This window comes from Phaseolus vulgaris, chromosome 10, assembly GCF_000499845.2.
Source record: "Phaseolus vulgaris cultivar G19833 chromosome 10, P. vulgaris v2.0, whole genome shotgun sequence".
Taxonomy (NCBI): Eukaryota; Viridiplantae; Streptophyta; class Magnoliopsida; order Fabales; family Fabaceae; genus Phaseolus; species Phaseolus vulgaris.
Window position 1 is genome coordinate 42773999 of NC_023750.2, and position 12188 is coordinate 42786186.

General features: G+C 29.5%; 1 protein-coding gene across 1 annotated transcript; it reads left to right on the forward strand.

Annotated features, from left to right (window-relative positions):
* Positions 1-6155: 6155 nt before the first annotated feature.
* Positions 6156-7734, forward strand: LOC137819359 (GATA transcription factor 9-like). Its single transcript, XM_068623175.1, has 2 exons — positions 6156-6603; positions 6735-7734. Exons 1-2 carry the CDS (start codon positions 6283-6285, stop codon positions 7455-7457), a joined length of 1044 nt encoding a protein of 347 aa, XP_068479276.1. The 5' UTR covers positions 6156-6282; the 3' UTR covers positions 7458-7734.
* Positions 7735-12188: the final 4454 nt, after the last annotated feature.

Below are 12188 nucleotides of genomic sequence, written 5' to 3' on the forward strand. Positions count from 1 at the left end.
GTCTAAACTGCATAAAATGTGAAGTAGGGAAAAAAATATCTACCTTAAAGATAGTGTTGGACAACATATGATCAAGAATATATAAAACTTGAATTGATGGAAATGAAAGAGAATGAAATGCTAACTCGAAGAATTTATAAACAAAAGAGAATTCGAGAAAGTTCACACTTTCTATGTTGTTTAGATTTATATTGGTAAGTTTTTTCTAATATAATGTTATGAGAAAATAATATAACACGATGAAAATCATAAAATAAAAAATATATAATAATAATTAAATTATCTTTTAAGTTGCAAACAATTAAAATGTAAATAAAAATTTAGAAAAATGACAATTAATTACTTAATAATTATATGACATAATAAGTCCCATTTAAAATATAAGTAAATTTTTATTAGACATTTGACATGTTCTTCATACACCATCTAAGCAAATATAGTACAAAATGAGTTAATTACTTAAAAATTACACACGGTAAAATATTTTATAATTTTTTTATTAAATATTTGCATGATAAATATTCTAACTTATTCGCCTTAAATATGAAATAATGTAATTTTAACTCTCATTTCTAAATATTGTACTTAAAAATAATTATTGTATGAAAAGATAATTAATTTTGTCTAGTAAAAAGGAGAATAAAATGATAGTTAAGTTAGAAAAGTTTTGGGGCTTATTCTAATATTTTTTGTTTTGTTCTCTGTTTTCTCTATTTATTTTCTCTTAAATCAATTAGATTACACAACTTTCAAAACATTTTATCTCCATTCCTCACTTATTTATATTTACCAAGAAATTAAAAATTAAAATAGGGTTTTATAAAATTAAATGCATGATACTTTTACATTGTTATTTTAGAAAAAAAAACGATATAATTGATGTTGATAAGTCTATAATTAATTATATCCTTCAAAAAATAAGTATTTTTACACAATTAACTATATATGATATACAATGTAAGATTTAAGTTTGATTTAAAGAAATAAAATGTATAATTTTTTTTTTAATTTATTAAAAATTCTATCTTTTTAATTTTTTTTAAATTAAAATAATTAATCAGGATTTATATGTAATATCAGCAGCAACTGATAAAGTAGCAAGGATCAATTTAAATTGACCATATAGTTATGATCATACCTCATAAAAGTTTCATCGATGGAGTATGCATAAACTTTCTCTTGTTTTCTTTTCCAAAAATAGAAATAAATTTTTGACAAGATATATTAATTTTTTTCCTATTTTTATTTTAATCTTAAACTTAAATAAAGAAAGCTGATTTTTTTTTATAAGTGTTTGAGTTACTTTATAAAAAAAAATGAATACACATTTATTTTTTAATGTATTAAGTATCTCTTAAAATTAAATTATAACAAAAATTTAAATTTTAAAATAAATAATATCTTAAATGTGATGATTTACTTTACCAATATTATGTAAAAAAACTTGAATAGTTTTGCGAGATCAAAATCCTTATAATTTATATTTCAATTATTTGACTTCAACTTCCTTATCAACTATCTCAATTACTCAACAAATAGTTCCATAAAATATAATAGTAAGATTCCACTATTCGATATTTAATATAGCAGTGTTTATTACAAATTTCATGTCAATTAATTTTTTTTTGATAAGTTATTATAGTTTATATATAAAAAAAAACTGAATTTATCGTGAAAATACGATAATCTATGATATTATAACTCAAAATAGCAATCCTCTAGCTCTGGAATCTAAAATAATAAAATTAATTCTATGTAATTGAGAAAACTTAGCAACATTTTAACTATATTATATATATATATATTATGATAATGAAAAATTTAAATAATATCTCTAATTGGTGTTTTGTTCATTTATCTTGTTTGAATTCGATATAAGTTGTTTGTTTCTGTTTAGGTTTGCAGGTATCTTTATGTTGTTTGATGTTGGTTTTGAGGGATGGTCGGTTGGTTGTTGGTCTAGGTGGTTAAAGTTTGTTGTTCTGATGTTCCTTGATATGTTTGGAGTGTGTCTCTTTTGAGTATGTAGTGTTAGATTGATTTTGGTTCTTACCCCGTGTTGTAGTGGGGTGTCTCAAATGTGTATTTTTTATAGGTATGTATAAGGGTTGAGTCACTCGTAAAGTAATTATTGTTATTAAATTTTTATTGTTAATCAAAAGAAAAAAAAAACACACAAAATTATTAATAAAAAATTATCTCAGTTTTTGCTTACTTCAACTCTTCTCCTCCCAATCAAAAAACTTTTTACGTATATGCATGAACATTATTCATCATTTCTTTTTTATCTTTAAGTGAAAGGAACAGTGGAACTTACCTAGTTTAACTCTGTAACATTATCTACTTTCAAACACCAGTTCATAACCTTTTAAATTTTCCTTACATAAATTTATATTTTAATAAAAAAATATTTTTCTTCTACATTTAATAAATGAAATAATTTAATGCTAAATATTATGCAACACAGACACACGGATAGACATGGACACGAACACAATTTGTTTATGACTGGTTCAAAACAATTTGTTATTTATTTTTATAATCATAATAAAACATTATACAATAAATTTGAGTTTTTAGAAAATTAATATATTTTTTTTTAAAAATTGTGTTAGAACTGTGTTAAAATTATCAAAAATTCAATAAATATTTTTTGAGTTAGACACTTCACTGTGTTTTACAAGTGTCATACAAGTGTCGGTGTCCGATACGTGTGTCTGACACGGACACACCATTTAAAACTCACAGTGTTGAATTGTTGAATTGGGAAAATATGAGAACTCATATTATTGATATTTTTCTTTAAATTGATATTATGTCCATGATAACATAACAGCAAAAACACTTCATGCGTTCTCAAAATCTGCTTCTCATGCTTGTTACCAAAGTCTTATTACGGATAACTTAGTTTCAGAATTTTTTCAAAATATATATTCTGAAAAAAGATAGAATTGTCATTTTAAAAATTATGGGGCTGAAAGCAAAAGCCTGGGTATTTCTTCCTGCATCCAATAAATTTCTCCATGCACCCCCATTAATTTCGGAAAAGATTGTTTTACCCTTTTTAAAAACACTTATAAATTATTTTTTCTGAAATGTTTCTGGAATATACTTTATGAAATTCATAAAATATATTATCGGAAAACAGAATTTTCAAAATAAACTTTTCAGAACATATTATATACATTTTAGAATGTGTTTTCCAAAATAATTTTTTCGTAGTATGTTCTGGAAAGAACTTTCCAGAATAATGACGAATTAGATATACATTTTGATGGGTTCATGGAAAAATTTGATGGGGTGCAGGAAGAAAGTGGTCCAAAAGAGACCAAAACCCATTACTAGACAACATTCTTCTTGCAGGATTAAGTTTACGCAAATTTTTCTCACACTCAATTTTTTGAACCTGCACCCTATACATTTTTTTAGTTTCCAAGTGCTTCATTCTGAAAGTGAAAATCTATAATTAAAAAAAATAATAATTCAGATTACTGTATTTCGGAAATAAAATTCTAGAAAAAAATCCAAAAATCAAAATCTCATTAAACAAAAATTATGCTTTTGAACTTTTTTCAGAAAACAAAATTAGAAAAAACATCCCTTGAAATGTTAGAATCATATACCTTATAACTCATATTTTTTATACAATTATATTATAACTCTAAATATTATTATTTTAATATTTTTTATATTTTTTATATTATTTAATTATAAATTTATTTTTAATTTCATCACATAAAAAATTATATATAATTCTAATACTTGTGAATTTGTTTTTTTTTGTGATTTCCATATAGTTAGAATGATGTATAAGGTGTATTATAGGTGTACAGAGAAGTGATTGCGTGCGGTGCACGTGGTGTGAGGTTAGGAAGAAGACACGTGTGAGGGACGCACGTGTGAAAATAAGTTAAAAATGGAAAAATGATAGCATGAGCTTGGAAGCAACCGAAGCTTGATTGAGAAGGAGTCACAGTCACATGATCGCTGACACAAACACACATCTTTTCTTCCTTTCTCGCGTGCTCTCTGCACCCCTCTCTATTTTTCTATTTCCCAAATCACATTCTCCTTTTTTTTTCTTCTTAAAATATAGAAAAGGTGTGAGGATAGTAGTAAGTGTGTAAGCAAAAGCAAACCTTATCCAAAAAATTACTGAGGGTTGGGTTCATTAACCTGGGGATCAGAGTCAGGCCCATCTGACTCAATCCTTGTTTTATCCTTACAATATGCCAATAATAAGGTTAAATGCCCTCCCAAACACCAACACCCACATGTTTTTACACCAAAATGTTTTGAATCACCCAACCAAACCATTAATCATTTTCCTTCGCTAGAACAATGAACTCTAAAGTGAACAATACCTTGAATACAATGATTGATTCTAACGATGCTATATCTGATACTTGAGGTCGAAATATCAAGTTTCGCATGTGACATGAAAAAACCTAATTCAATAATTCATAACAAAACGCTAACCTCCAAAGCGGACAATAACTCAGTCTGTTGAACTTGAGGTTGTAATACTAAACTTCACATGTGACATGAAAAACCTAATCCAATAACCCATGAATGGAGAAAACTCGGATGCATCTTTTAAGGATAAAACTGTGACTGACCACTGTCCTCCAAAACGGACAATACTTCAAATACAGTGATTGACCATAACGATGCTATATCTCTGAGATTTGAGATCGGAACACTAGATTTCACATAAGACATGAAAAAATCTAATTCAATAATCCGTAACGAAACACTAAAACTTCCAAAACAAACAATAATTCAGATACTGTGACCTGACAATAATGCAATGTCTTGAACTTCAACTAAACTTCTAAACTTGACACGTGAGATGAAAAAACCTAATCCAACGATACATGTTTAGAGAAAACTGAGGTTGTTATGTTATGATGAGGATTAAAGTTAAAAATGTTGGTAAGAAGGGAGGTGGATGGGATGATGGATGAAGTTGAGCTGTAAGCGTCGTGCAGAAACGTGAGAAGGGGAATAAAAAAAGATGCATGATAGGGCAAGAGGGGTAGAAAGTAGAATTAATTATAATGAAATGAATAAACTAGAAATTTGCACGTCTCTCGAAGTAATAATATTATTAGCAGCAGAAGCAGAGGAATCCAATTGGAGGACAAAACCTGCAAGAGATCGATTCTTTGAGGGGTTGAATTTTTCATCACACCATTCATTCAATTCTACTACCTCCTTAATCATTGTTAATTAGCACATTAATTATCCAATAATTTACGCTCTCACTCTGCATTAACAACTATTCTGCTCTCTCTCTGCCCAATGGTTTTACTTTATGCACAAAATTAGTGCCTAAAACTGACACGTTGAGAAAAGTTAGCAGTGTGTGTCTCTGGCCATAGCTGTTTTCTTTCCCAGTGACAGCCTACCATTCTGCTCCTACTCCTGCTTAACACTTGATTCCTCTTCAAACCACATGATCATTATTCATTGCATCAACTAATCCTTCTTCCTCTTTTTCTTTTTCTTCTACTAATACAGATTATCAATTTACCATTAAGTTTTTAATTATGATCTAAAACTCTATCCGATTTATTAACAAAGGTTTATGATAATCATATAAGTAATAACACATTTCGTGAAAAAAATACATCATCATGTATTAATTATATCAAACATCAAATACCGATATCTTGCTTGAATGTAGATTTTACAGGTATCTTTTGAACTTGAAATTTACAAAAAGAGAAAGAAAAGAACTAATAGAGAGTTGTGAAGTTGTTCCGAAAGAAAACAAAATAGAAAAAATCGAACGATAAAAAAAAACACAATATTTCTCTTAATCCCAACCCGATTAGAAATCATTCCTCTCTTCTTCTCTTCAATACTTTAACTAACTTTTCTTGCACATTTGAAATGAGGAAGGAAGCGAGGGAAGAATAATTTGGAGAATATTAAAGCGGTGGTAGAAAGTAAAAAAGGGGGGAACAGAAAAGAAAATGTGGTTTGGAAAATAAAGGGAAAGAAAATGAAAGTTTAGAGAAGTTGGAAGTCACTTCCCTGTTGATTTTAGTTTTAAAATATTAAAAATGTGTGCATGAAAAAAGATGCTCTAATGTGTGAGAAACTACAGTTGTGCCACTCCTTTACTCCTCAAAACCCCACCATCACTCCCACACCCCTCAGACTCTGAGACACACCAAACGGATCTCCTATCAAAACGCTGCGTTCCCTCTCTTTAAAACAAACACCAACTACTCTCTCTCTCTCTAACTTTCTCTCACTAAAACACTTGTCTATATGGAAGCGCCGGAGTACTTCGTCGGAGGCTATTATGCGGCCGGAGGAGCTGACCAATTCTCGCAACCGGAGAAGCGCCACGCCGACCAGAAAATCGGCGAGCCTTTCGCCATTGATGATCTCCTCGACTTCTCCCACGCCGACGCCATTATGTCCGACGGTTTCTTCGACAATGTAGCCGGGAACTCCACCGACTCCTCCACCGTCACTGCTGTTGACAGCTGCAACTCCTCAATTTCCGGAAGTGACAACCGCTTCGCCGCAGCCATTGTCCCTCGCGGCTTCGGCGATCCTCAATTCTCCGGAGAACTCTGCGTTCCGGTGAGTAATTCCCCGAGCTTAACTATTAAATGACGGAATGAACAGTTAATTGTCATAATTGGAGTTAGTTTAAATTAAATACGTGTATTATTTTTGAAATTGAGTTTTCTCTGCGCGTGATTTTGTCACAGTACGATGACATGGCGGAACTGGAATGGCTCTCGAACTTCGTTGAAGACTCGTTCTCCGCCGAGGAGGAGTTGAAGACGCTGCAGCTACTCTCCGGCGCCGCGCCGTCCACCGCCATTGGCGCGAAACCGCAGACGCCGGAGTCCTCATCCTCCACCGACACGCTGCCGCCGTTCGCTTCCGACGAAACAGCTCGAAACGCACCGTTTCTCCACTCGGAGACGCCTCTCCCGGGGAAGGCGCGAAGCAAGCGCTCACGCGCGGCGCCGGGGGACTGGTCCACACGCCTGCTCCACCTAGTAGCGCCGGAGCAGGAGAAGCTGCCTCATACGAAGGCTTCGCCGGTGAAGAAGAGAGAGGGAACGAATGCGGAGTGCTCCGGACGCAAATGCCTCCACTGCGGAGCTGAGAAGACGCCGCAGTGGCGAACGGGACCTATGGGACCGAAAACGCTGTGCAACGCGTGCGGCGTGAGGTTCAAGTCCGGGCGGCTGGTGCCGGAGTACCGTCCGGCGGCGAGCCCGACATTCATGTCGACGAAGCATTCGAATTCGCATCGGAAGGTTTTGGAGTTGAGGCGGCAGAAGGAGCTACAGCGGCATCAGCATCAGCAACTGATGAGTCAGAGTTCAATTTTCGGCGTATCCAACGGTGGAGATGAGTTCTTGATCCATCCTCATCATCACCATCATCATTGTGGGCCAGATTTTAGACACGTTATTTAGTTTCTTTTTTAATTTTAATTTTAATTTAGGGTGCAGCTCTAAGTTTAAACTACCCTCAGCTTCAGCACTCTCTTTCCCTTTTTACCTTATCTCAAAAATTTTGTCTTATAAATTTGAATTCTTAGCTTTTTCTCTTATTTTCTCTTTTCCCTTTACGCTAGAAAGTCAGAAAAGAGTTTCATTCAGTTGTAATGTAGATTCCACTCTTGCTTCTTTTGTTTTCACCTTTTCCCCAATTCAGAAATTTGATAATCAAAATCTGTTTTACTACAATAAACGAGCAACAATGAAAGAATGTGTTGATGTTTTGGGTTGTGGAGTGAAATGAAGACGTAAAATGGTGGATTGCGTGGATTTCAGTGAAATTGGAAGATCGTCGTGTGTACGTAGCATCTACATGGAAGTGCGTTAAAGGAAAGGGAAAAGGAATGAAAGAAATAATGAGAGGAACGTGGGTGGGAGGCCCAAAATAATAGTAATTGGTGAATTAAAAGAATAAATGGGTGCTTAGCTTGCAATTTGGTTGAGCATAGTCATGTGAGTTGAGTTGTGAGGAATTGTTAAATAAACAAATAATTAGGTACACATTCAGGACTGATATAACTGTCCACCCAATTCTAGACACTTCCCCTTCCTATGGGCTCCACTCTCATTATATGCACTCATACTATTCACCATTACTCTATTTTTAACCTTTCTCACACACTACCTTCACTCTATCTATATGCACTTTTCTTATTAATTGCTTCTTTCCTTCTAACACAATTTTTAGTAGTGAAACCTACAACACAAACTAACTAACTAATCATCAACCAATAATCAATTCTTCTAACTCACATAAATATAAAAAGTTTATGCTTTTTTTTTATTGTACTAAATACATATATATAAACGGTCATAAATTATATAAAATCAATATAGAGTTTGATTTTTATGTGTTGATTGGTTTTACTTAGAATCGTTAGAGTAAGTTTGATTTACCATGACAATTATTATCAACACATATAATCCAAGTACCACTCTTCATTATATTTTTTTTTTCAAGAATTGTCATAAAAATTATAAGTTTGACTTACTATGACAGTTAGTATCACAATCGTAATAAGATATAGACTTTTTATGATAGAATCTATATTTTTGTATGATAATTATTATAATAACCATTATACTATAATAACTTAGTGTTTTTCTAAATCTTGTTGTTTTATCATATTTCCTCATTTCATAACAATATCGTCCACTTGCATATAATAATGTATAGTCTCTAAAAAAAATCGATATAGTAAGTATTTAGTATGTAATTTCTACTTTCAATTGGCATAATAAATTTTATGTTTATTACAAAAGTATTGCCACATCACACTTTTTATGACAGGTGATCTGCACTATGAATAACAAATAGTCATTATTTCCTATTTTTGTACTAGTGATATATTTGGTATTCACTTTCATTACAAAACTGACTAAAATATGAAAAATAATTTCATATCACAATCACACTCATTAATATATTTTTGGCACAAATATTAGTGAGAAATGTAGTAAAACAAATTTTAGTGAGAAATGTAGTAAAACAATGTTATAGTGATACATAATTTATTCATAAAATTTATCTAGTTATAGTTATTAAAATTTGGTGTTTTCTTTGGCAAAATAAAAATAAAAATAAACTCATTCTTAGCTAAAAAATTTCACAATGATAAACATCAAAAGTAATAAATAAATGGAGGGATATAAGTTTATTTGAAATACGTTGATCCACAACTTACTTCCGTATTATACAGAAGTAATCAATACCTTAATACCTTAATTTCTAGTTTTTTTTTTTATCATTTTGATGCAATTCTATCTCAAAATTATCAGAATAAATAACTTTAAATTTTTTTATAATATGAATAAGTCATGCGTGATAACGTAAATTCCCAAACACGAGTTCCCATATTTAAATTCTTTTTGTCTTTCCATTCTAATAATTTCAAAATAATATTTATAACAATAAAAAAAAGTTTCATTATATATTTATATTTATTTATTTTAACCTTTTAAAATAGATCAAAATAACTTAATTGTACAACAAAAACCATATCAAACACAAAAGATTTGAAACATGATTAGAAAATATATGATATGATTTTTTAAGTAACCATTAGATTAGATTGAGTCGGTATAACAAATTTAAATGTGGTGGGTAGAAGACAAAAGTTATACATTTTTTATACTATCTAACATCAAAAGAGTTCTTCTTTGAAAAAAGAAAAAGATAATTAAAGGGATGTTAGTATGAGAGCTTTTCATAAAATTAAGTGCATATATATATATGTTTATTTATTTATTTTTTTCTTCAGCTTTTGAGAAAGTGACGATATTTTGAAGAAAGAGTACAGAGAAAGTACAGTGTATGTACACATTGGTGCGTAGCCAATGTCGGTATCAAAAAACAATACTAATTTATTGGACCATGTAATGTTTCTTTTATCATATCTTTCATGTCATAGTAAGAAATTTGTCTTTTTTTTTTACGTATAAATTTATTTAATTAAAGTAAATTATATTTATTTAATAAATAATTAAAATTGAATTTCTAATAGTATAACTCATTTATCAATTAGTTGCGTTAGATTATAGTATTAAATATTTTACATGAAAAGTTACAATTCTCATAATTCATAAAAGTTCTTCGTATAGTATTACAAATAATATTAGTTTTGAGTTTATAATTTGTATACAAGAAAATTATTAAATAGAAATCAAATTCTAGAGATAAAAAATAATTAGTTATTATTTGAAATAAAATAGATATTATTTTAAAAATTAAAAAGTTATTGATATTTAAAATAATTTTAATTATTAATGAAACTAATAGACTAATTTTTAAATTGATATTTATTTAGTTATCAGTGTTTTAACTATTAATTTTAAATTTTAAAATAATTGATAATTGATTAGATACTAATTTAGAAATTAGTTTGTAAATTTATTAACAATAAAAATTATTCTAAATATTAATAAATTTGTAATCTAAAATCTAATTTGATTAATATAGTAATTAATTATTTTTTATTTATAAAATTTATTTTTATTTAATGATTTTCTTGTGGAGTTAATTCGAATAAACTCTAAACAATAGTAGTTAGTAGTTTATGATGTAGATGACTCAAAAGCATATAAATATATAAGAGGTTTCACTTTGGAATTAGGTTTAAGTTGATGTTGTAAGAGTGTGATGATGATGGAATGAGGAAGTTAAGAAGTGAGAATAGATGCATGTGGGTGATGAAACAAAGCACATGGTGTATGTGAGGTGTGTGAGTGTTACTTGGTGTTGGCATAAGAATGATGGATAATATATCCAAAAAAATGGAGGATATGGCATGGCTTTGCTGCATGCATGGTCCTTTGTGAAGGGATCTTTTCATGTGTGTGTAAAGAAGATGGAAGATGATAATGGCTTCTTGTCCCCTCACCCCACTCTTTTGGGGCCTTAAATTATTGCCATCTTTCCTTAGTTACCTCTTTTGGTCAAATTCTTACTTCTAATTTTCCATCCACCTTCATTGCATTTTTTGTCATTTACCAAAGGGAGAACAACAACATTGGACAACTTCACACATGGAACAAGTACAATGTTTATTTAGAAATCTCCCATGACTTCAAACTTCCATGCTCTTTATTCATCCCAAATTTTTTTCATTTTTAAAACTAATTTTAGATAAAAAATGGTTAATTAATATATTAATTAAATTAGTATTGTGAAGACTAAAAAATTCTTGGTATCTAAAGTAGTTTGTATTGGTAATAAAACTTTATGCAATAGTTTCTGAATTGATATCTAACGTTAGTTGTCAAGGTTTTAACTACTAACTACTTTATATTGTAAGTTAGTCTCTATTAATCTTTCAAAGACTAATTTTAGAATTTAAAATATTAGTAGCTAAAACTTTAGTAGCTAATTTAGATGTCAATTTATAAAGTATTAATAATATAAATTACTTTAGATATCAATATATTTTTAGTCTCTATAATACACTACAAGAAAATCATGAAATATAAACCAATTTTTAGAGACCAAAATAATTAGTTACAATAGAAATTAAAATAGAGACCATTTTAGAAACTAAAAAAAAATTGGTTTCTAAATTAGTTTATATTATTGTTAAATAGTTTCTAAATTGGTATCTAATTAGAAACTAAGGTTTTAACTACCAATCATTTAGTTTCTAAATTTGGTAGCAAAAACCTTGGTTGCTAATTAGATACCAATTTAGAAACTATTTAACAATAATAAAAAATAATAGAAACTAATTTAGAAACCAAATTTTTTTTTAGTTTCTAAAATGGTCTCTAATTTAGTTACTATTGCAACTAATTATTTTGGTTTCTAGAAATTGGTTTCTATTTCATGATTTTCTTGTAGTGATAACAAATAAATGTTATTTTTAGATGTTGCAAACCTTATTAATATTACTTTCTTTTGCTCTTACACATGTTTTTAAATATAAATTATTGTATTTGTTGTGTTATAATAGTAAATTTTATGGGCTTTTAAACACTTTAAAACTAATTCACATTTATTCAGAAGTAAAAATAAAAGGTTCTACAAAATACTTTAATATGCTGAAATCTCTATCAATCTCAAACTTGACACCTTATTGCACACAATATAAATTTGTCAAATGAAGTAAATGCCCAAAATAATTAAATGAAAGTATTTTTTTTCGAATTGGGTTAAAC

Excerpts from the sequence above, each read along its gene's own strand:
- LOC137819359 (XM_068623175.1), top strand. The coding sequence starts at position 6,283 with ATGGAAGCGCCGGAGTACTTCGTCGGAGGCTATTATGCGGCCGGAGGA. Across the intron at positions 6,604-6,734 it reads CCGGAGAACTCTGCGTTCCG|TACGATGACATGGCGGAACT; the intron begins GTGAGTAATTCC and ends ATTTTGTCACAG.